This window comes from Tachyglossus aculeatus, chromosome 11 (assembly GCF_015852505.1).
Source record: "Tachyglossus aculeatus isolate mTacAcu1 chromosome 11, mTacAcu1.pri, whole genome shotgun sequence".
In the NCBI taxonomy this organism is placed as follows: Eukaryota; Metazoa; Chordata; class Mammalia; order Monotremata; family Tachyglossidae; genus Tachyglossus; species Tachyglossus aculeatus.
In genome coordinates, this window is record NC_052076.1 from 66,585,910 (window position 1) to 66,609,968 (window position 24,059).

At 41.5% G+C, this 24,059-nt stretch overlaps 1 protein-coding gene across 3 annotated transcripts in view; it reads left to right on the top strand.

Moving 5' to 3' along the window:
- Positions 1-24,059, top strand: part of PHKB (phosphorylase kinase regulatory subunit beta) — a 261,142-nt gene that overhangs the window by 230,460 nt on the left and 6,623 nt on the right. For all 3 annotated transcript variants that reach the window (XM_038753617.1, XM_038753619.1, XM_038753618.1), the window contains 4 exons: positions 1,594-1,684; positions 4,396-4,598; positions 16,972-17,106; positions 22,670-22,799. In XM_038753617.1, coding sequence (XP_038609545.1) covers positions 1,594-1,684; positions 4,396-4,598; positions 16,972-17,106; positions 22,670-22,799 — 559 coding nt within the window. The remainder of the gene's footprint in view (positions 1-1,593; positions 1,685-4,395; positions 4,599-16,971; positions 17,107-22,669; positions 22,800-24,059) is intronic.

Here is a 24,059-nt window from a genome sequence, read left to right on the forward strand (position 1 = left end):
TCTCAAAAAATTAATTTAAAACTTAATTTTTCTTGGCTTGTGGTTATTGATTTAGAGAAGAGGAACTGATCCTGGTAAGTGGTATTAAAGCTCTTAGAAATGAATTCATTGGAAAGGGAAAGAATAGCAATTTTTTTTACCCACCTCACCTGTTCTGTAGTGTACTGAAGATGGTAGTAGTCTGAAAAATAATTAGCTGGAGTTAGTCAAAGTGGTCTCAACCGTAGGGAGTAGAGCATCTGGCTTTAATTTGAGGAAGTAGAGATGCAGCTATTAAAATGTTCTTTCTTGCTTATTGCATTTTGAAATTATTAAGCTTAATAATTTTTACTTGAAAAGTCTGGCAGAATTTAGAAGGTAGGATAGAGAATTTTTATTTCATTAATTATTTTAGCATAAAAGAACATTAAACAGGTATGCTCTTTTTGTCATAGAACAGCACTTTCCCCTTTAAAAGTTACGAACACATTAAGGCAATATTCTGGAATTATTTTAGCTCTCTTTCCACATATGAGTATCCCACTTCTGTTTTCGCTGGAGTGGCTTGTTGTAGCTAGCAGCGCAGCTTTTAATTTCCATCCTATAAGCATTTTTATTGTGTTTCATAATTGACAGGAGCAGAAATGCTGAATATTTCTATTTATTTTAACCTCCCCTCCACACACACGAAGTCTTACTTCCTTTGTTTTTCCCTCTTGTGGTAATCCTGTACCACACCTAGGTTGGCGTTACGCTATGGTGCTGCATTTACACAGAAATTTTCTTCCTCTATAGCCCCACATATTACTACTTTACTGGTACTTGGGAAACAGGTAAAATGTATCCCATTTGAAAATGCTACTGCTCGAAATGTGTGACTGACTCTGCATTTTTGGTGATATGAACAACGTTCACTTTGAAACGCTTTGGCGCTTGGTCTTGAATAGCTTCTCCAAAACGGGAGTCAACTTCGTTGTTTTACTAACTTAACGGAATACCCTTCTGTTCAGTTAAGGTTCTGGTCCCTACGTTATACACGAGTCCCCTTGTGCTGTGTTGCATGTACTTCAACTTAATATCTAGTCCACTCTTCTAGCCAAGCCTAAAGAATGAGCGTTTTTATACATTATATAAAGCCATTCTCATTCCTCTTCAGAATAGCATCTTTAATGATTTTTCAAAAAAAAAAAATGGGCGTCCTGCCCAAATTCAGAAGCAAAATCACCTATTGAAAAACTCGAAAAGTACTCGGACTGTCAGTCATGGTATTGACCCCAGAAGGGTCACGATAATGGCCTAATTAAAAACTAATAATGGTTATGCTGGCCAGTTTCTTTTTCACGTGGTTGACAGGAATAAGGGCGGCCAGTCCTTTCCATCACAGCGGGTAGTTTGAGATGCCCAACTCTACCCTCCTTGTGTCCTCTCTGCAAGGAACCATTTACTCCACAGAATAAGAAGTCAGCCACACGGTTAAGCAATATGCCATGAAAGAGAAATCTTGTCAGATTTAAAATGTGTTAGAAAGCTATCGCTATTCCAAGACAGCATTCAGACATTCTTTGAATTCATTTAAATGACTTCCAGTGGAATTGCTCTGTTCTTTGCCCTCAGGTCAGTGGTGCGCTCTGCTGCAAGCCTTTTAAGTAAAGTAGTGGACAGCCTTGCACCATCTATTACTAATGTTTTGGTTCAGGGCAAACAGGTAAGTCCCCACTTTTCAGAATTTTCAGACCTACCCAATTCAGAAGCTTTTTTTTTACACGGGATAGTCTCATTTCCAAACCCCTGGATTCTCTGTCATCGCTGAGAGGGCAGGGTCTCAGTGATTCTCAGAGCAGATAATACTAAAAGGTTTCCATCATCAAACAAAATTAGAGATGGAGAATTACGAAGTAACATCCATTCTCAGAGGGCAACGTCATGAGGCCGGGGCCAGGCTATTCTGTTCATCCACTGAGTGCTTACAAAATTAGAAGCTACATCATTCAAAAAGAATAAGATATGAGAATTTGGGGTTCCAAAATAGCTTGGTCATTTCATCCAAATGAAATTTTTCCTCCAAATTAAAGAAATAGACATGAAATACTTAAATGCTGTGAGGAACCAGTGCCTGGAGCATGGAGTGGGGCTGCTGTTTATTTTTTATTTTTTCCTTTTTTAATCTGCATTTTACTCACTTGGTTTGATCTCAGTTTCATTGTGATGATTTATTTGCTTGTTTTCATTTCCTCGCTGGGAAACTGTGTGCATTGCTGAGCTTTCCTGAAAGAAAATTTCAATAAGAACCATTGAATCTGTGTGGTAGAAGTAACGTGGGCCCCATAGTTAAAGACTTTTTATGGGCTCTTGTCCAAGCTCCAGGAAGAGACATATCCTCCATTCCCAAGATCTCCTCTTCCTCTCTGCTCAAAATGGGGATCTGCAGAGAATCTCTGGATTATTCAGTTTGTCCTCACAACAAACCAGGGCAGTCAACATTCTTCTCATTTGTCAGATGGGTAAACTGAAGCAAGGAAGTTAAGTTGCTTGTGAAAGTTCTCACAGTCAGTCCTATACTATAAGTCAAGTCTCTGGTTTCCTAGCTTAGGGTTTATTTTTCCCTTGGATTGTTCTGCCTTTCCAAGGAACAAAAGGAAAATACTGAATTTTTGATTTTTTAAAAAACTGTTAGATTTCTGAGACCCCCATGTGCATTGTGATATAGCAAAATGCCAGCACTCCATATCAGTCCCTAAGCCTTTAGTGCATTTCACATAGTGGGCTCTTGTTGAATGTTGCTGCTGCTACTACTGCTACATATCAGTAGAATAAACCCCCACTCTGGGATTTTTTAGATTCCAGACTGTCAGGAAAATAGAGGTATGGCTGACTTGGAAGAACCCAGGAGATGAGAAACAGCGTGGCTTAGTGGAAAGAGCATGGGCTTGGGAGCCAGAAGATGTGGGTTCTAATAATAATAATAATAATAATGATGGTATTTAAGTGCTTACTATATGCGAAGCACTGTTCTCAGCGGGGGGGGGGGGGGCGAACAAGGTGATCAGGTTGTCCCACGTGGGGCTTACAGTCTTAATCCCCATTTTACAGATGAGGTAGCTGAGACAGAGAAGTTAAGTGACTTGCCCAAAGTCACACAGCTCACAAGTGGCGGAGCCAGGATTAGAACCCATGACCTCTGGCTCCTGAGCCACTGAGCCACGCTGCTTCTAATCCCAGCTCCGCTACTTGTTCCACTTGTCTGTTGTGTGACCTTGACAAGCCATGTAACTTCTCTGTGCCTCAATGACTTCATCTGTAAAATGGGGATTGACTGCGAGCCCCACATGGGACAATCCGATTACCTTGTATCTAGCCCAGCGCTTAGAGCAGTGGTTGGCACATAGTAAGCACTCAACAAATACCATGATTATTAATTATTATTATGTTATTCCAGCCTTTGCCTTTATGGTTATTTTCTGCTCTGGTAGCTGTAGTTTTCTTCAAGAGGGTATTAGAGATGCCTCCCCCTCTTCCCACCTGAGTCATCTCATTGACCAGCATGTCATCTGGGCGAGACCAGACTACCATCATCTCATTCCAGCCCTCTCCATAGAGATCTGGCTTACAAAGAGACGACAAATGGATGGATGTTTAGTAAAATTTCAGCATCTAATGCTATAAATTCAGCCAGGTCACAGTATATGTGAGGCACTAACAGCAAAAGAGAAGTGGTTGGCGTAGTAGAAAGAGCACAGGCCTAGAAGTCAGAGGACCTGAGTTCTAATGCCACCTCCACCACTCGCCTGTTATGTGGCTTTGGGCAACCTCAGTTACCTCGTCTGTAAAATGAGGATTAAAATTGTGAGCTCCATATAGGACATGCACCGGGTCCAGCCTTGTATCCGTCCTAGCACTTAGTGCCGTGCAATTTGTTCCTTCAGTTGTATTTATTGAGTGCTTACTGCATGCAGAGCACTCCGCATGACACATAGTAAGCACTTTACAAGTACCATTCAAAAAACAAAAATACTGGCAGCATGGTGTTTAAATATCAGGTCAGCTAAGCCAGATGGGGCATAAATCTGAGCCCCACTAGCTATTAACCCCAACCCACTTACTGGTCCGAATTTATCACCCAGCCTTCAGTGAAGCAGTGCTGGCTTAACTCTGACCTCCCCAACTAGGTTGACACATTCCTTTGCCAGGTCTTCCCTTTTCTCACTGATTTTTTTTGTTTTTACTAATCGTCACAATTATTAGTTTAACTAGCATGAACCTCTTGTGATAAAATCAGCAGTGAAATCAGTTATGGCCCGGATCCTCTAAACCGGAATTTTAGCCCCTCTGACACCCACACCTTTGAACTGTCTCTCCTCTCCTTTGATCAGTCAGGAGGCTACTGGATCGAAAGGAGATCTTCTGCTCTGTTTCTAGGTAACTCTTGGGGCCTTTGGGCATGAGGAAGAGGTGATCTCCAATCCCTTGTCTCCTCGAGTGATTAAGAACATCATCTATCACAAGTGTAGTACCCACGATGAGAGGGAAGCCGTCATTCAGCAAGAACTTGTCATTCACATTGGCTGGATCATCTCCAACAACCCCGAGCTATTTAGTGGCATGCTGAAAATACGAATTGGGTGAGTTAAACACATTTCCTTTTGATGTTCCAAATCAGCGGGCCAGATTGTAGATGGTGAGTGAGCTACGTCCGAGGATGTTTGGAGATACAGTGACGCTTCGGAGCCAGAAGGTTTCCACTTACTGCATTAGGATGAGAAATAAGGGAATAGTAATAACCCAAAGATGCAGCACATCTCAGGACATGCCTAATTTGGAAATGGTTCACTCATCCGGTAGAATCTAACAAGCGTGATTCACGTAAATACTCAGCACTGTGTTTTTCTGTGTTTCAAGTTTCATGTTCTCATGAGAAGGATGTGATTCTTCTAGCTCAGCGAATCTGGATTCCCACAGAGCATCACCTGCAAAAAGATGTGGATCTAATGCTGATGTCACGGAGCAAAATCTGTTGTTCTCAGATCATCTTTGTCAAGGCTCTTGCCACTTTTCATTCTTAATTTTATGTAAAAACAAGGGCAAGTCTATGCTTCCCTGGGAAGCTTAACTGAAGATTTACTAAGGCGGTACTGCCATGAAAAAAGACTTTTTCTGCTATTAATGGTTACGTTTCACGTCTCTTTTTTCTTTTTATAGGTGAATTAAACAATAGTACTTCCCAAAACAGAAAGCACAACCTTTATGTAAATTCCCTAAAATTATTCCATTGAAGATTTAGAAAACTATCTTTAAGTACAATGGATCCGATCTAAATTGGGTGTTTTTCAAGCTCTGTTTTCTTCAGTCTGTTCAACTCCAATATCTTGATGTCCTTGACCTTACAGTGTAGGATAGTACAGTTACAAAGCGCTTTATTTTTGAAGTCAAGAATTTCTCCTTAGAGAAGCTGTATAGAAGTGAAGTGTGAGTTGCTGTTACAAGTACACATTGTGTAATGAGTGCTGTAATTAAGAGAACCGGATTGGATGAGTCATCCCTCCAGAGTCTTAACCTTCATCATAGAACTTTATTTAACTTGTTTCCAGTATTTTGTTATTGTTTTTAGTCTCTAGCAACTTTACAAAGATGGCCAGTACAAATTTTGGGACAGTGGATGTCAAAACCTGCCATTCTATCTTCCCTTGAATTACTTAATCTGATGTGAAGGTTCTTTCTTAGGCTTCATTAGAAATATTCCCATGATGTTTACTTAATGTGAGAAGCAGCATGGCTTAATGGATTCAGCATGGACCCTGGAGTCAGAAGGAACTGGGTTCTAATCTCAGCTCCTCCACATGTCTGCTGTGTGACCTTGGGCAAGTCACTTAACTTCTCTGTGCCTCAGTTACCTCATCCGTAATATGGGATTAAGAATGTGAGCCCCATGTGGGACTGTGTCCAACCTGACTGACTTGTATCTATCCCAGTGTTTGGAACAGTGCTTGGCACATGGTATTTCTCAAGTACCATTATTATTATTGCTTTCTCCTGCTCAGTTTGACTTTCTTGAGAAATATTAATCTTTCCCTTTAATTTTGTGCCCCCAAAGATGAAGATATCAGTTTCGTAGGATTTGATTGGATATTTGTATCTGATATAGGAGTCTCAGCCTTGCAAAAAATGATGTATCTTAAATTGTCATTTTTCTGGGGTTCACTTTAGAATGAATTGCTACAGTACATTTCCGATATTAGAGTTAATGGTAGTGACCTGTCACCTTACATTTTTATGAACATTTACCTTGGATATCTTCAGCTCATGCTGGTGGCATGTTCAGTCCATAATATTGGAACATGAGCTATTGAGGGCTCTAAATTTAGGAATGGGCACCCTGAGCCCCCCATGGGACAACCTGATCATTTTGTAACCTCCCCAGCGCTTAGAACAGTGCTTTGTGCATAGTAAGCACTTAATAAATGCTATCATTATTATTATTATTAATCCCCATTTTACTGATGAGGTAATTGAGGCACAGGGAAGTTAAGTGGCTTGCCCAAGTCACACAGCAGACAAGTAGCGGATTGTCTAGTAGCCTCTCCTACTCACTACTACTCCTACACTTACTCACTTCTACTCACTCCAACTCCCAGCTTCAGCGGGCCCTTGTGTCATTGTTGGGTAGGGACCATCTCTATATGTTGCCAACTTGTACTTCCCAAGTGCTTAGTACAGTGCTCTGCACACAGTAAGCGCTCAATGAATACGATTGAATGAATGAATTTTTTTTGGACTTGAGCAGCTCTGATTCAGAACATGGTAGAGAGAAGTGTTCTCCCAAACCTCAGTTGTAGCTACGGAGGGATGTTCCTCCAACCCGGTTTCCCCACCTCCAGGGGAAGAATAGGAACCAATATTTATGTTTCATTTCTAGTTTGAAGCAGAGAAGCAGCATGGCTCAGTGGAAAGAGCACAGGCTTTGGTGTCAGAGGTCATGGGTTCAAATCCTGGCTCCACCAATTGTCAGCTGTGTGGCTTGGGGCAAGTCACTTCACTTCTCTGTGCCTCAGTTCCCTCTTCTGTAAAATGAAGATTGACTGTGAGCCCCCAGTGGGACAACCTGATCACCTTGTAACCTCCCCAGCGCTTAGAACAGTGCTTTGCACATAGTAAGTGCTTAATAATAATAATAATAATAATGGCATTTGTTAAGCATTTACTGTGTGCAAAGCACTGTTCTAAGCGCTGGGGGGGGGGGAGTACAAGGTAATCAGCTTGTCCCACAGGGGGCTCACAATCTTAATCCCCATTTTACAGATGAGGTAACTGATGCCCAGAGAAGTTAAGTGACTTGCCCAAAGTCACACAGCTGACAATTGGCAGAGTTGGGATTAGAACCCATGACCTCCGACTCCCAAGGCCAGGCTCTTTCCACTGAGCCACGCTGCTTCTCAAAGCCACGCTGCTTCTCTGCTTAATAAATGCCATTATTATTATTATTATTATTATTATTATTATTAGAATACTCAGGAGTCTTCATGTTTGCATTCTCTCCCCGCCTCCCAACCCTCACCATCCTAATAGTGTACCTGGGTTCAGTCTCTTTTCCCAAGGTTTAATCCCACAGATTCGGTTTCTTTCATTTGACCATCATCGCCCATGCCGACGAACAAAATTAACCTTCTACAAGAATAGCATTCCAGACTGATCATGATTTGATTGTTGTTTCGTTATTGATTTGTGCCCCAGCTTTCATGTCGAAATAGATCAAGTTCCTGACAGACCCCTTCCTCTAAAGACCTCTAATCAGCTGCTTTCTAGCCCAGCTCTGTCAGATGGGTTTTAGTAAAGCGAGACCTTGGAAGGTTTACTTTATAAGGCATTTTTCATCTCCGCTTTTCATGCTGTCAGTAGATCTCATATAAGCAATTTGGAGCCAGAAATATCAAGCTAGTCGTTGGCTGTCGGATACCCAGTGTGTGCTTGTGCATCACAGAAGCACTTAGTACAGTGCTCTGCACACAGTAAGTGCTCAATAAATACGATTGATGATCACAGAACCGATTCCTAGTATACTATTGTCTGTCTTCCCCTCTAGACTAGAAGCTCGTTATGGGCGGGAAATGTTTCTGCTAATTCTTTTGTATTGTGCTGTCCCAAGTGCTTAGTACAGTGTTCTGCACACAGTAAGTGCTCAGTAAATACCACTGATTGATTGTATAGGCTAGTCCTTATAGGGACAAGGCTGCTTTGTGCAGGCAAAGAAAAGGAAGGTAATTTCAGCTCTGAGCTCACATTCAATAGCCAGATTCTCAATTGCAAGGTCATTCTTTCCTTCAAGTTTGTTTTTGACCTTTGGTGAGAAAGATTAGCATTACTGATGGACATTTCCTAATTCTCATCTTTAATCATCAGATCAGGCAGAGGAATGCATGAGTCACTCTTTTCCAGTTCCATTATACGAAGCTCACTCTGCCAGATCAAACTGTCAGCTTTTCAGTATAAATGCATATGAAGCCAGAAAAGCGTCCCTCTTTCCAACTCAGCTTCCCCGTTCTGTGTCTCTCAGTAAAGTAGATACGGGCGCACTCCTATTTATTTGTCAGCCAAGCTGGCAAGTGTATGTCATTAGCTTCAGATAAAAGGAACAGTGTGAGACCCATCAATCAGTGGGGAATATAAAGCTGAATTGAAAATTCCAGTCAACCAAAAATTAAATCAAAATTTCAAGTCATTGCATGTTGTTTGAAAGGTGAAAAGCCCCTATGATCCTTATGGGAAGAAACTCTAAAATATTTCCACTTCTGCCGTGCAACATGAATGCCATTCTGCCATGAATGTCTCAGGGCAGCTAAAATAGCATAGTAGCTTGCTAGGCCTTAGATCTTCTGATGATGCAAATTACTTTTTGGTCAGTCAGATCAATGGGGAAGTCTTAGTGGGTCCCTTACAATCCACTATGCCGTCATCTATAAATGGCAGCAAACTCAGGAGAAGGCAAAACATGGCTTTCTGCTTTTGGGTAAAGGTGTTTCTTTGAGATTTTCCCTGTGGAACCATGCCTGGAAAAAAAATAAAGGCAGAAAATCCCCAAGAAGCAACTTTAACTTCAGATAAAAACTATAGAGAATTTCAGTCTGCCCCTTTTCTCCCCATCTCTGTCCTTTCGGGAACCAATTGTGACTTCTGGCTTGCTGCCATTCTTGAACTTTTTTATTATGGTGTTTATTAAGTGCTTACTATGTGACAGGCACTGTTCTAAGTTCTGGGGTAGATAAGAGCCATGATCCACATGGGGCCCACAGTCTTCACCCCCATTTTACAGGTGAAGTAACTGAGATACAGAGAAGTGAAGTGATTTGCCCAAGGTCACACAGCAGACAAGTGACAGAGCCGGAATGAGAACCCAGATCTGGCTCTATCCATTAGGCCACAAAACTTCTCCTGATCTTACATTTCACTCATTCATTCATCCAATCGTACAGTGATGAGCACTGTATGAAGCACTTGGAAAGTACAATACACCAATAAAAAGTGACAATCTCTGCCCACAATGGGGCTACATTTGAGGACAGATCCATAGATTTTGCATTCTTGAATAAGGCACTGCCATACAAATCAATCAGTCAATCAATCAATTGTATTTATTGAGCGCTTACTGTGTGCAGAGCACTGTACTAAGCGCTTGGGAAGTACAAGTCGGCAACACATAGAGACAGTCCCTACCCAACAGCGGGCTCACAGTCTAAATGGGGGAGACAGAGAACAAAACCAAACATACTAACAAAATAAAATAGAATAGATGTGTACAAGTAAAATAGAGTAATAAATATGTACAAACATATATACATATATGCAGGTGCTACATTTAATTTCTTAACTCATCTGAATAATCAAATATTCTTTCTAGTACCGCAAGACCTTTTTATCCAAGAATGTGTACATTTCACACAAATTATTATTTTTCTTCACTCCACCACTGGGTAGTATGCAAACTCTTTAACCCCATTTTCACAGTAAGTTAAAAGAAAAAAATCTATGCCAGAGCACAAAAACAGAATTCTAGTTCCCTAATTCTAGCCCACTCTTTTTACTATCCCTATGGATAGCTATAAGAAGGAATTATTTTATTTTTGGAATTTGTGAGAGCAAGTATTGACTACTCTGATGGTAGTGTCTTAGGAAGCAGCGTGGCATAGTAGATGGAGCACAGGCCTGTGAGTGAGAAGGTCATGGGTTCCAATTCCGGCTCCACCACTTGTCTGCTGTGTGACCTTGGCAAGTCACTTCACTTCTCTGTGCCTCAGTTACCTCATCTATAAAACGGGGATTGAGACTGAACCCCACATGGTACAGGAACGTGTCCGACCTGATTTGCTTGTATCCACCCCAGCAGTTAGTACAATGCCTAGCACATAGTAAGTGCTTAATAAATACCATAATATAGTGGTGTAACAAGGTTCTGTAGGTTTCCATATTTCTCCAACACTGAGGAAACATGCCTGCTTTTATGACAAACCAACACATAAAAATAAGCTTCCAAGTCTAGGTAGCAATAATCATCTAAGTAGTCTTTACACTTTGAAGGTTGGTATGACTAGAATTATTCCTGCTATTTTTCCATGTTACTGATGACAAGTAAAGCCTACACCCTGAAGTCATACCAGATTCTGGGGGATATGAGCCCAGGATAACCTGCATTCTGTCTGCCCTGCTTGTCTTTTACTTCTCCTTTCTTCTTCCTTCATCCAGGGCTTTTTCCCCTGTACTTGTCTGACCTAGGGATATGAACTTGTCAGCAAATAGTATGAATGGCCGGACTTTTAGAACAAAGCCCTGGCCAAGTCCTTGTACTAGCGTCTCCAAGAAAACATAAAAATACCTTTTGTTGTTCACATTTATTTTCTCTTCCTGGTAATTCACTTTCTTCAAGCTTATGAAACCAATTTGGACAACCAGAATCGGGTTATGTCTGTCTGAGCCCATTTGGTGTCTGTGGATTTCAGAATTACGGTAAAATCCTTTTACTATTATTCATGGCGTGCAGTGGATTTTAAAGTAAATCATGCAGTAAAAACAGTACCTCGCCACATCACATAGCTGAAAAAAGCCCACAAAGCAATTATAGCCTACAAGAGTTTTCCCCAGTTTCCCTATGGAAAGAGCCCGGGCTTGGGAGTCAGAGGTCATGGGTTTAAATCCCGGCTCTGCCAATTGTCACCCGTGTGATCTTGGGCAAGTCACTTAACTTCTCTGTGCCTCAGTTATCTCATCTGTAAAATGGGGACTAAGACTGTGAGCCCCACGTGGGGCAACGTGATCACCTTGTTGTTGCCCCCCCCCCCCCCAGTGCTTAGGCTTAGAACAGTGCTTGGCACATAGTAAGTGCTTAACAAATGCTATTATTATTATTATTATTATTATTATTATTATTATTATTATTATTATTATTATTATTGTTATAGGCCCCCATTGTTAGGATTCAAAAATAAGGCACAAGCAGAAACAGCCATCTTCTCTGTGGTGAATCTCAGGATTGTGGCTGGGGCAGCTTAACTCCTATTTTTCTTTCCTATCAGTCTTCCATGTTTCCTTCTCCCTGCTCCTTCAAAGCCTCGTATAATCCCATAACACTAGGATACCAACTAGGTTACCCCTATATCTGGATATCTTCACTCCCTCCCCTACCTCCCATCCCACCTGCACCATTTCTCCGGATGTCTTAAACTGTTTTCATAAACGATTTCTAAGGTATAGCTTCAACACTACACTAGAAAACACAATAGCGTCGGACGTATTGAAAGTCTTTATTTTGAATGTTACATCTGAATGCTGAGCTCAACAATATCTAAAAAGCACTGAAATAGTCAATAATCTGTAAATGCAAGTGAAATCTTTAAGGGTGTGCATTTTATTACTATGGCAAATAGCATTAAACTCAATTGTGTTCGTGGGAATAGAATTTGTGGAGCACCAATTTTTTTCTAAATAGACCTGTGTCAGCTTATTGTGATCTCGAAAAACTACTCTCATTTTCAGCCTATTATTGGTAAGGATTTGTAAATTGAGGGCAGGAGTTTATTTTATCTATAATAAAAGCACTCGAGAGGCATCACAAGTTTTGTGCCTGGTACTGAGGCTTTTCCAAGAAAAGAAAGAGGAAATCTGGTTGACTTGCAGTAATCAATCAAACAATCAATTTGTGATTGATTTAGCTAAACACTAAATAACACTGTTTATTTAGTGTTTACTATGTGCAGAGCACTGAACTAAAGGCTTGGGAGAATACAATACAGCAGGATCAGCAGACATGTTCCCTGCCTATAAGAAGCTTACAGCCCAGCACACTTTGTACCCCATCTCTGCATGGCATGGTATTGAGGCTTTTCCAAAATAAAGGAGAGGAAATCGAGTCGATTTGCAGTAATCAATCTATCAATTGTATTTATGAAGCACTTACTATATGCAGGGCACTGAAGTAAACACTTGGGAGAGTACAAGACAACAGATTTAGCAGACACGTTCCCTGCTTGTAACAAGCCTACAGTCTAGTACACTTGAAGGATTAGGGTGTTTTTCTTTGGGTTTTTTTAGGTAAAGTGTCAGCCTTTTAAAACAATAATGCCCCATTAAAGAGACAGGTTAAATAGACTTTTTTTGGAAGTTCTTGTGATGTTGGCATTTTGGTAATTAGCTAGGGATGTGAAGCCGCAAATGCAATACTTTATGTCTTAACTGTATCTAAGAGATGTCAAATGTAAATTAGCTCTAAAGCTAATTAGACAGTAAAACCAAGCTTTAATTCTGTGGTTAGTCTGGGAAGTAAAAACCAGGGGACTCAGTTCAGAGATTCTCCTTCGTTGAACATGTATTTTCCTTCCAGGTGATAACTTGCTATAATGGCAACATGATTAACTTCATAAAAGGCCTGATTTTATCACATTGTTGTTGTTATTATCACGTTGATATTCCCCAAGTAATGGCTTGCTTGAAACTCATCAGTCCTTGAAAATTACAGATATGTACGTAAATGCTTTGGTGCTGAGGGTGAGGTGAATAAAGAGCTACAACATGGCCTAGTGGCTCGAGCATGGGCCTGGGATTCAGAAGGACCTAGGTTCTAATCCTGGCCCTGCCACTTGTCAGCCATGTGACCTTGTGCAAGTCACTTCACTTCTCTGTGCCTCAGTTACTTCATCGGGTAAAATGGAGATTAAGACGGTGAGCCCCACGTGGGCCATGTATTGTGTCCCACCTGATTAGCTTGACTCTACTCCAGTGCCTGGCACACAGTAAGTTCCTCATAAAATAGCCTTAATTCCCTCATCTGTAAAATGGGGTTAAGACCGTAAGCCCCATGTGGGACCTGGACTGTGTCCAACCTGATTACTTTGTGTCGATCCCAGCACTTAGAACAGTACCTGTCACATAGTAAGTGGTTAACAAATACCATTTAAAAAAGGTGCAAGGGTGATGCAGAAGGAATGGGGAGTAGGGGAAATGAGGGTTTAGTTGAGGAAGGCCTCTTGGAGGAGATGTGATTTAATAATAATAATAATAGTAATGGTATTTAAGTGTTTACTATGTGCCAGGCACTGTACTATGCCCTGGGGTGGATACAGCATAGTCCCTGTCCCACATGGAGCTCACAGTCTTAATCCCCCTTTTATAGATGAGGTAACTGAGGCCCAGAGAAGTGAAGTGACTTGCCCAAGGTCACATAGCAGACAAGTGGCAGAGCCGGGATTAGAGCCCATGAGCTTACTCTCAGGCCTGTGCTCTATCCACTACGTCACGTTGCTTCATATTTGATTAAGGCTTTAAATATGGGGAATCTTGAAAAATAGCAAGCCAGTCTGGGTGGTCAAGATCGCAACAGCGTGGCTCAGTGGAAAGAGCCCGGGCTTGGGAGTCAGAGGTCATGGGTTTTAATCCTGGCTCCGCCGCTTGTCAGCTGTGTGACGTTGGGCAAGTCACTTAACTTCTCTGTGCCTCGGTTACCTCATCTGCAAAATGGGGATTAAGATTGTGAGCCCCACATGGGACAACCTGATCACCTTGTATCCTCCCTGGCGCTTAGAACAGTGCTTTGCACATAGTAAGCACTTAACAAATACCAAAATTATTACTATTATTTTTATTACCATGGCCTTCCAGGACCGCTTTGGCACTAAGCAGCGGTCACTCTGGCCGGAAAGGGGTTGTGAAAGTAAAGCAACTTCACATGCTCCTGGCCAGGTGCTGCATCCCTACCTGCTCAATGCACACTCTGTACCCCAGCCAGGAACAGGACTTGGAGAGAAAGAACGAGTGACACCGCGCGAACCACTTACCGTAAAATACATTCCTTTGTTATTATCACTGTTATCGTGGTATTTGTTAGGTGCCTACTATGAGTCCAGCACAGTTCTAAGCTCTAGGTTAAATACCAGTTAATCAGGTCAGATGCAGCCACATGGGGCTCATGGTCTAAGTAGGAGGGGAACAGTTATTGAATCTCCATTTTAGAGTTGAGGAATGTGAGGCACAGAGAAGTGAAGGAACTTGACCAAGTTCTCTTGCCCTCTGCCCATCCGCCAAGCTAGCTCTCTTCCTCCCTTCAAGGCCCTGCTGAGAGCTCACCTCCTCCAGGAGGCCTTCCCAGACTGAGCCCCTTCCTTCCTCTCCCCCTCGTCCCCCTCTCCATCCCCCCCATCTTACCTCCTTCCCTTCCCCACAGCACCTGTATATATGTATATATGTTTGTACATATTTTTTTTACTCTATTTATTTACTCATTTTATTTGTACATATCTATTCTATTTATTTTATTTTGTTAGTATGTTTGGTTTTGTTCTCTGTCTCCGCCTTTTAGACTGTGAGCCCACTGTTGGGTAGGGACTGTCTCTATATGTTGCCAATTTGTACTTCCCAAGCGCTTAGTACAGTGCTCTGCACATAGTTAGCGCTCAATAAATACGATTGATGATGATGATTTCAACTAGGTCACACTGATGCTTCTTCATGGGGGAAGTGTCAGGACCAAGACATATCCATCATTCCCAACAGGAGACTCCATTCTTATCAAAAGCAGCCTGCAAATCTGTTCATGCAGTGAAACAGTACCACCACAACTGCTTAGGTGAAAACAACCCAGAGCTGCAAAACAATTTTTGGAAAGCAAGAAAAATCTCATCAACACCTCACAGCATTATATCATCAATCGTATTTATTGAGCGCTTACTATGTGCAGAGCACTGTACTATGTTATATTATATATATTATAATATATTATATTATTATATTGGGGTAGATACAAGTTTCTTAGGTTGGACATAGTCAATGCTCCACAAGGGGCTCTCAGTCTTAATGGGTGAGGTAACTTTGGCACAGAGAAGTTAAGTGACTGGCCCAAGGTCACACAGCAGAAAAGTGGCAGAACTGGGAGTAGAACCCAGGTCCTTCTGATTCCCAGGCCCATGCTCTATCCACTAAGCCACAATGTTTGTCTCTTGATTGTTGATTATTTTTATGTCCTATTAAAGGTGCCAAAAGACCATCGTTATGTGAAGAACAAATACCCAGCATTTAAAGCCCATGAACAAAGAAATGTATTTGTTTTCATGTTGAGTCTGATCTGTATATTAATGTTTCACCTCTTTCAGTATCAGGGAATTGTTTGTTCACTTTTCTTCTCCTAAGAAGAACAGAGCCATTCTGTTTTCCCCAATCTGTCGTTTGTCAGATACCCTTTCTATTGGTCCTTCATCCATTTACTGTGTGCTGGGTAATGTAAGAAGCAAACGATGCCTCTTATTCGGCCTGTATCACGTCCCTGTTGAGCCGTGTCATGTCAACCTGTAAATCGAACCTCTTGTGAAATGCCAGCTGATGTCACTTCAGTCTTGGGTCTGCTAAAGTTCTGAGAATCCCTCATTAGTGATGCTATATAGTGCTTTAAGGCACATGGCAGTCATTTTCTAAAAAGGCTTCTGCTGCTACTGCAGTTTTGAAGAGTCTGCTGTGCAAAGCGGAGAGCTATAATCCTGTTTACCATCTTCCCTTTCTTCAAACTGAATTTCCTAGTCTGCGCTCCATCTTTCAAGTTAGTTTGTCAAGTGGAATATGGCAATTCAATTAGCTGGTGCCCCATTCTTTCTTACTTGAGCTAGGTATTACCCCTGGCTGTTGAGTGAGCTTTAGCTACACTTATTAAGGGAACAGAGGTGATACTTTGTTTCCAGGTGACCTAACAGTACTGTGTCTATTTACTATTCATTAGTCAATAAAGGATTTAAAGATAAAGTGAATGGATAGAGTATAAGAAAATAATGGTGTACAGAGTTCCGTTTCCCCAAGGTCCTGTGCTATCTGGTTTTTATAACTGATTTAACCTCGATTCTTACTCCAGAATTCAGTAAATGAAAGAAATGAGATGAAACTGTAATGCTTTGAAATGCTTTTCAAAGGCTAAAATGATATTAAACCAAAAAGTTTTTTAAAAAACAGAGTTTTGTCTCTCTTGGAATCCACCAGCAAAATGTGTTTTAGCATTTAGTTATAACTGATTGTCCCCACTTAGATTTCTTTTCCCTAAATTACTAAGAAAATAGGAGACATATTGAGCTTGGATGTCCTTGCTCTGAAAGGAACATTAGCATTAATGTTCTTTACCAAATCATTTTCTAAAATGAATTGTTTGTGCACTGCTTTGATTCCAATATGAACTGAGATATGAACGGGTACGTGCCAGTTACATCTAATGAGAGTACAAAATTGGAATAATCTCTATTGGTTAAAAACCCCATTGCTCTTCCTAATTATTGGTGACCTCAGTGAGATCTGACTCTGTTTATTTGGGTTATGATGTCAGATTAAATGGCTGAGTTGATTACACCAACTGTCAGAGAAAGCAGTTCAGCCTTTGCAGCTTTTCTGTTTTGTCTTTTGATGGGACTGTGCTGTTAAAGCACAGTTTGAGTATAAAGTCATATTTTCTAGTTCTAAGAATAAATGATTCCCTTCTGTATATTTCAGGTGGATTATCCATGCCATGAAGTATGAGCTCAAAATTCGTAGTGGAGACATGCCGGCCTTGGACTTATACCAGCTTTCCCCTAGTGAAGTTAAGCAGCTTCTGTTGGACATTCTTCAGCCTCAGCAAAATGGGAGGTAATGAGAGTCTTTTCTCACAATTAGGAGATTCTGGATTCAAAATTACATCAGTTTCACATTCATAATCTTCAGGTATCTTACAGAGGGAAAGTTTCTCACCAGAGGTGCTTAAAAGACGCAGAGACGTTCAGGCACATTTATTTATTTGATGGTTTGGGTAGGCCATGATTTTCATCTTGTGCCAAACCTTATCGATGATGAGAGTGGTATTAGGATTGGTCTTTTGGAACCTGTTTAGGTTTCCAGAGCATGGAATTCTCTCATTTCCCCTGCCTCCTTCATCTCATGACCAACATCATTATCTTCATCATCATCATCATTTATCAACAGTATTCATGGAGCTCCTGCATTGTGCAGATAACTGTTGGAGATACTTGGACATACAAAAAAGTAAAAGATGTGATCAGAGATGGACAACAGGCATAAATTGGTGAAAGTACACTAATTGGCTTAAAATATAATAGTAATAATAAAATAATGGTTTTGTAGTGCTTAGTAGAGGGCCCTGCACACCGTAAGCGCTTAATAAATATCATTGATTGATTGAGAAGATTGCTTCCCTGTCAGCGTAATAACAGAATATTTCAACAGGCTGCCGAAGAAGCTCTGCTGTTTCTTAACACGGTGATCTTTTTAAAAAGCACAGTCATCTGTCATCATCCTGGTCCCTTCCAGTTCTATGCTTGCATGTTTTTTACTCTCAGATAGGATATTACCAATGTATTCTTCCTATCCTCTTCCCTGGAAGATATTTGTCAAAGTATATGAACACCAATTTAGGGTTCTCTTAAAACAATCTTTGGGGATTCTGGATGTGCGGGCCCCCAAGCAAGCGTTGGTTATGTGCATGAATTCTATACGAAAAGATAGGACGCTCTTCAGTAATATCTTCGAGCCTGTTTCCGATGATTAAACTTCTGTGGGAACAATGAGTGGCCGTTTATTGGAAGAGATGGGAAAGGGTAAATGGGCAGTACAGCCAAGTCCCACCCAGAATATCAGCCATCTTTAGAAAATTCTGATCGTATATATGGTAGTGTGCAGCGGTGGATGCCAAAGTGAAATCGCCCACATTGCAGTGAAATGTGTGATATTTCTCCTTAAACCTACGGTTTCATGGGACTCTGTCCCAGTTAAGTCAGTAAGTGCATTTACCTCAGCCTTCTTGGCAGTTCTAGTCACTAACCTTTCTTTAGGCGCTTTGACTCCATATTATGAAGGCTAGAGAGGGCGCAAAGGCATTAAGTGACTAACAAGCATACAAAGAGAGCCAATTCCCTTAGAGAAGACCAAGAGGCCTTGAGCCTCCCAAAAGCCCATAAAACTAACTTAAGAGCATAAAGACCTAGTTCTTTTTGAAGTAATTAAAGTGTGACATTCCCTGTCAGCCCTTTGCAAAGTGATTCCACTACACTGAGCGGCTGATAAATGTTTGGTGTCTGCAGTGTCGCATCCTGATTCCTTTTTTTTTTTTTTTTGCTCAGTTATCCCAAGACATATTGACTGTACATTCACAGCCCGTGTTGGTTGGTGAGAGTTCCAAAGAATGATTCCAGCCTTTCTAATTTTTTTAAGTGCAGTTTTGCCGGTCTGGTTATTAAAATATTGCCTCCAGCTCCAGATTCCATGTTGCTTATTTGGGCATGGATTCCTGAAAGAGTTGAACAGAAATGGACCAAATATCCAGCTCTACCTTGTTGGTGAGGCAGAAAGGAATACAGTAATCAATCAATCAGTCATATGTATTAGTATTTATTGCTTACTGTGTGCAAAGCCTGTGCTAAGCACCTGGGAGAGGAGAGAGTTGGTAGACACATTCCCTGCCCACAATAATCTCACAGTCTGGAGGGGGGAAGACAGACATTAGTATAAATTAATAAATAGGCAATAACAATTCTTTCAGAGCCAGCCATATCATCCTGGAGTATCTTAGAGTCCTGTAGCCAAATTTTTAATAGTTTGAGGCCCAGATCTATTGATGATGACAAATATTTTTTAAGGTTATGCACATTATGCAGAACTCTTTTTTTATGGTATTTGTTGTGTGCCGATGTGTCACTTTTCGTAGATGCTAGTTAATTAGGTTGGACACAGCCCCTGTTCCACATGAGGCTCATAGTCTAAATAGGAGGGAGAACAGGAGAACTAAGGCACAGAGAAGTTAAGTGACTTGTCCAAGGTCACCCAGCAAACAGTTGGCAGTGGTGGGATTAGAACCCAGGTCCTTTGACTCTCAGGCCCTTGTTCTTTCCACTAGGCCAGGCTGCTTCTCTTGATATTTTTCTATTCATTTACCTCTCAGATGGCCACAGTCTTGTTGTTGTGCCTCTTTGTCACCTGAAGTCACATTGCAATTCTGGGAATTCGTAGTTAACTATGTTTTAATAAATTGTAAGCACCTTAAGGGCAGAGAGCGTTGTAGTAGTAGTAGTAATAATAATAATAATTGTAGTAGTAGTAATAATAATAGTATTTATTAAGCACTTACTATGTGCCAGGCTCTGTGCTAAGCACTGGGGTGGACACAAGCAAATCAGGTTCAACACAATCCCTGTCCCACATGGGGCTCAAAGTCCTGACTTTCCCATCTCTGTTGACGGCACTACCATCCTTCCCGTCTCACAAGCCCGCAACCTTGGGGTCATCCTCGACTCCGCTCGCTCATTCACCCCTCACATCCAAGCCGTCACCAAAACCTGCCGGTCTCAGCTCCGCAACATTGCCAAGATCCGCCCTTTCCTCTCCATCCAAACCGCTACCCTGCTAATTCAAGCTCTCATCCTATCCCGTCTGGACTACTGCACTAGCCTTCTCTCTGATCTCCCATCCTCGTGTCTCTCTCCACTTCAATCCATACTTCATGCTGCTGCCCGGATTATCTTTGTCCAGAAACGCTCTGGACATATTACTCCCCTCCTCAAAAACCTCCAATGGCTACCGATCAATCTGCGCATCAGGCAGAAACTCCTCACCCTGGGCTTCAAGGCTCTCCATCACCTCGCCCCCTCCTACCTCACCTCCCTTCTCTCCTTCTCCAGCCCACCCCGCACCCTCCGCTCCTCCACCACTAATCTCCTCACTGTACCTCGCTCTCGCCTGTCCCGCCATCGACCCCCGGCCCACGTCATCCCCCGGGCCTGGAATGCCCTCCCTCTGCCCATCCGCCAAGCTAGCTCTCTTCCTCCCTTCAAGGCCCTGCTGAGAGCTCACCTCCTCCAGGAGGCCTTCCCAGACTGAGCCCCTTCTTTTCTCTCCCCCTCGTCCCCCTCTCCATCCCCCCATCTTACCTCCTTCCCTTCCCCACAGCACCTGTATATATGTATATATGGTTGTACATATTTATTACTCTATTTATTTATTCATTTATTTATTTTACTTGTACATTTCTATCCTACTTATTTTATTTTGTTGGTATGTTTGGTTCTGTTCTCTGTCTCCCCCTTTTAGACTGTGAGCCCACTGTTGGGTAGGGACTGTCTCTATGTGATGCCAATTTGTACTTCCCAAGCGCTTAGTACAGTGCTCTGCACATAGTAAGTGCTCAATAAATACGATTGATTGATTGATTGATTGATTAATCCTCATGTTACAGATGAGGTAACTGAGGCCCAGAGAAGTGAAGTGACTTGCCTGAGGTCACACAGCAGACAAGTGGTGGAGCCAGGATTAGAATCCAAGTCCTTCTGACTTTCAGGCCAATGCTGTATCCGCTAGGCCACTCTGCTTCTCTTAATCGTGTTCATTAAGTGTTCACTGGGTACAGAACACAGTATTAAGCACTGGGAGACAGGTGGGAATTAAACATGATCCCTGTCCCTCATGGGGCTCACAATATAAAAGTTTTAGTGGGGAAATGGGATTGGAGAAAGACCCAACGGGCGTGATACTCCAAGTACCTAATTCGGTTCTCGGCATACGATGAGAGCTCGACAAATCTTACCGCTGCCGCTGCTTAATGATTTTGTTCAGTAATCGGTCCAAGAGAACTCTGGTTAGGATTTTGCAGGCAATATGGGTGCAGTGAATGGTGTTCACATCTCTCCCCAACACGATAAGACACTGGGGAATTCAGTAAAACTGTACTGGAAAAGTTATTACTTAACCAGACAGTCAAATCAAAAACAGATGATGATGATGATGATGGTATTAAGTGATTACTATGTGCCAAGCACTGTTCTAAGCACTGAGGAAGATACAAAGTTATCAGGTTGTCCCAGGTGGAGCTCACAGTCTTAATCCCCACTTTACAGATGAATTAACTGAGGCACAGCAAAGTTAAGTGACTTGCCCAAAGTCACACAGCTGACAAGTGGCAAAGACAGGATTAGAACCTATGACCTCTTACTCTCAAGCAAGTGCTCTTTTCACTAAACCATGCTGCTTCTGCATGGTTTGCTCTTTATGCAAGAGATTGCAAAGGGAAATGTGTTATATTACAAGGAGGAAGCGTGGCATGATATGTAATATTTCTAAATGTAGTAGTAATAGTATTCATTTAGGACATACTTTGTGCAGAGCACTGTCTTAAGCACGGGGGAAGAATTAGACATGGTTCCCATCCCTCAGGAGGCTCACAGTCTAAAAATAAAAAGAGGGAGAGGGGACTAGCTACGCATACATAAGGAGAGGTGAAACAAAACACTAAGACAGCATGAAGGCAAAAAGAATCATCAGCAGGATCCAGCCCAGAGGATCCCCTAGAGGTGCTAATTTAAATTTAATAAGAGAAGAGCAGACAGAGCACCATATTTTTTGCGTTTGAGGTTTTTTTCCCTTTCTACCTTTGAATGGTAACGCAAAAGATATTATTCAGTGGCTGTGAACTATTGTTAATGTTAAAAAGAACTATTTACAGAAGTGACTGTGTAAAGACTAGAAATGTACATGCAAAGATGCCAGCGGCGCACGTTTCTAACAATGAAAGTGGTGAATTTATTTAAACAGACAATTCTTGATGGAGAATTTTCAATTTGTGATGTATTGAATCCCTCTCTCCAGTAACAATAAGCAGCTCTTGATTAAATTGCCCAGAGTTTTTCTTCCGCATTTCCTCATGCCTTTTCTTTCTCTTAGCTCTTGGTCTCTTTTTTTCAACCAGGGTAGCTAAGTTAAAGTAAATGGTTTCTAGGGATTCAGTTTCCCTCTCACTATCATGATTACTCAAAGCTGGTAAGAAAGCTGCAAGATCACATTGAAAACCGTGAGCAGAAAACTAACAAAAAATTACCAAGTTAGTTTCTTAAATACACCTTCCAATTGTTATCTTTTTTCCGCTTTAGTATTTAACTGCTTTAAATGTTAAGAAAATCTTTAAGCCTGCGGGGATAATCAATCCTAAATAAAAGATAACATTCTACTTAGTAAATCTTTAAAATTTTTGGTCTTGTTGTCTTGCTTCAAGCTCTAGTTTTTTCCTGTGAAATATCGATCAGCCAACATAATAGAGAGTGGATATGTTTTGTAGAAGGATATTTGGTGCAGTTAATCCATAAAGCCAGCTTTCTTTTGTAACAGAACAAGCTTGCCTTCTGATCCCTCATCATTTTTCTTTTGTTCACAGGTGTTGGCTGAACAGGCGTCAGATTGATGGTTCCCTAAATCGAACGCCTGCTGGTTTCTATGACAGGGTGTGGCAGATCCTGGAGCGAACACCCAATGGGATCATTGTAGCAGAAAAGCACTTGCCACAGGTACGTGTATGGGGTTTTATAGTCTCTCAAACAGTATTTGAGTTGGGAATAGAGAATTCAGCAATAGAATGCTCATTCTCCTTCCACCCTATGCTCTGTCTTCATGGAATGCTCCAAATAACTGACTATATAGGAGTAGGAAACCCAGTCCAATCTATCTGTGGCTATTTGACCCTTCCCAACCCGGTCATTTTGATTTTGAAAGTGTACTTGAAGGAAGATAATCGTCTCCCTGCTACCAAGCCTTTCTTTGAATTCTTGGCAGTTTGCTCGGTCTAAATAATAAGGCCCAGTAATGAACCAAAGCCAAATAAAACAAGAAACCTATAGAAGCCAGATCCTAAGGGTGAATAAACTCTTCCCTGACTTTAACTGAGAATGAATTTGCTCTTTCCAGTCTCCAGGATAAATCTAATGCGCTGAAGCAGTAAATTCCTATTGGCCTGGAAGAGTGACTCTCTGTACCTCCCAAGGTGATTTACTCATCTGGAAGATCTGTCCCCAAGGGGAAATAATTTATTTAAAGCCAAATCTTGGAAATCTGTCCACAATATTGAGTCATTTTCCATTAGGAACGCAGGATATACCATTCCTATCTAGTCTCTAAACTGAAACAAAATTCTTCCAGAAGATTTATTTACAAATTTGAAGTAACTTAAGCAACCCTCATCAAGGTAGCCATTCTTAATCTCCTTCCTGTTGGCCAGTGAAGCATGCGATAGTTTTGTTTGTTTTACTGTGTCTCTGCTCTACCTACCTGAGCCCAAAGGGCAGAGAAAGAGCCATTTAAATTCAAAAGTTAATGAGCTAATATACCTGGCACCTTTTTGAGTGACAGGAGTTCCTGAGAGTTTGGACTTTCTGCAGTGTCATCATGTCTTTGGCTCTGAAGTTTTATGTGGACTTTTACTAGACAGGCGATTCACATGAAATTTGACTTAGAGAAGCGGTGTGGCCTAGTGGATAGAGCAAGGGTCTGAAAGTCAGAAAGACTGGGTTCTAAACCCAGCTCTGCTGCTGGTCTGTTGTGTCTCCTTGGGGAAGTCACTTCTCTTCTCTCTGCCTCAGTTACCTCATCTGTAAAACGGGGATTAAGAATGTGAGCCCCATATAGGACATGAACTGTATCCAACTTATCTTGTTCCTACCCCAGAGCTTAGTACAGCGCCTGACACATAGTAAGCGCTTAACAAATACCATTTAAAAAAGGAATGTCTTTATCAGGGACATGCATACAGAGTGCTTTCCCTCTTTTTACAA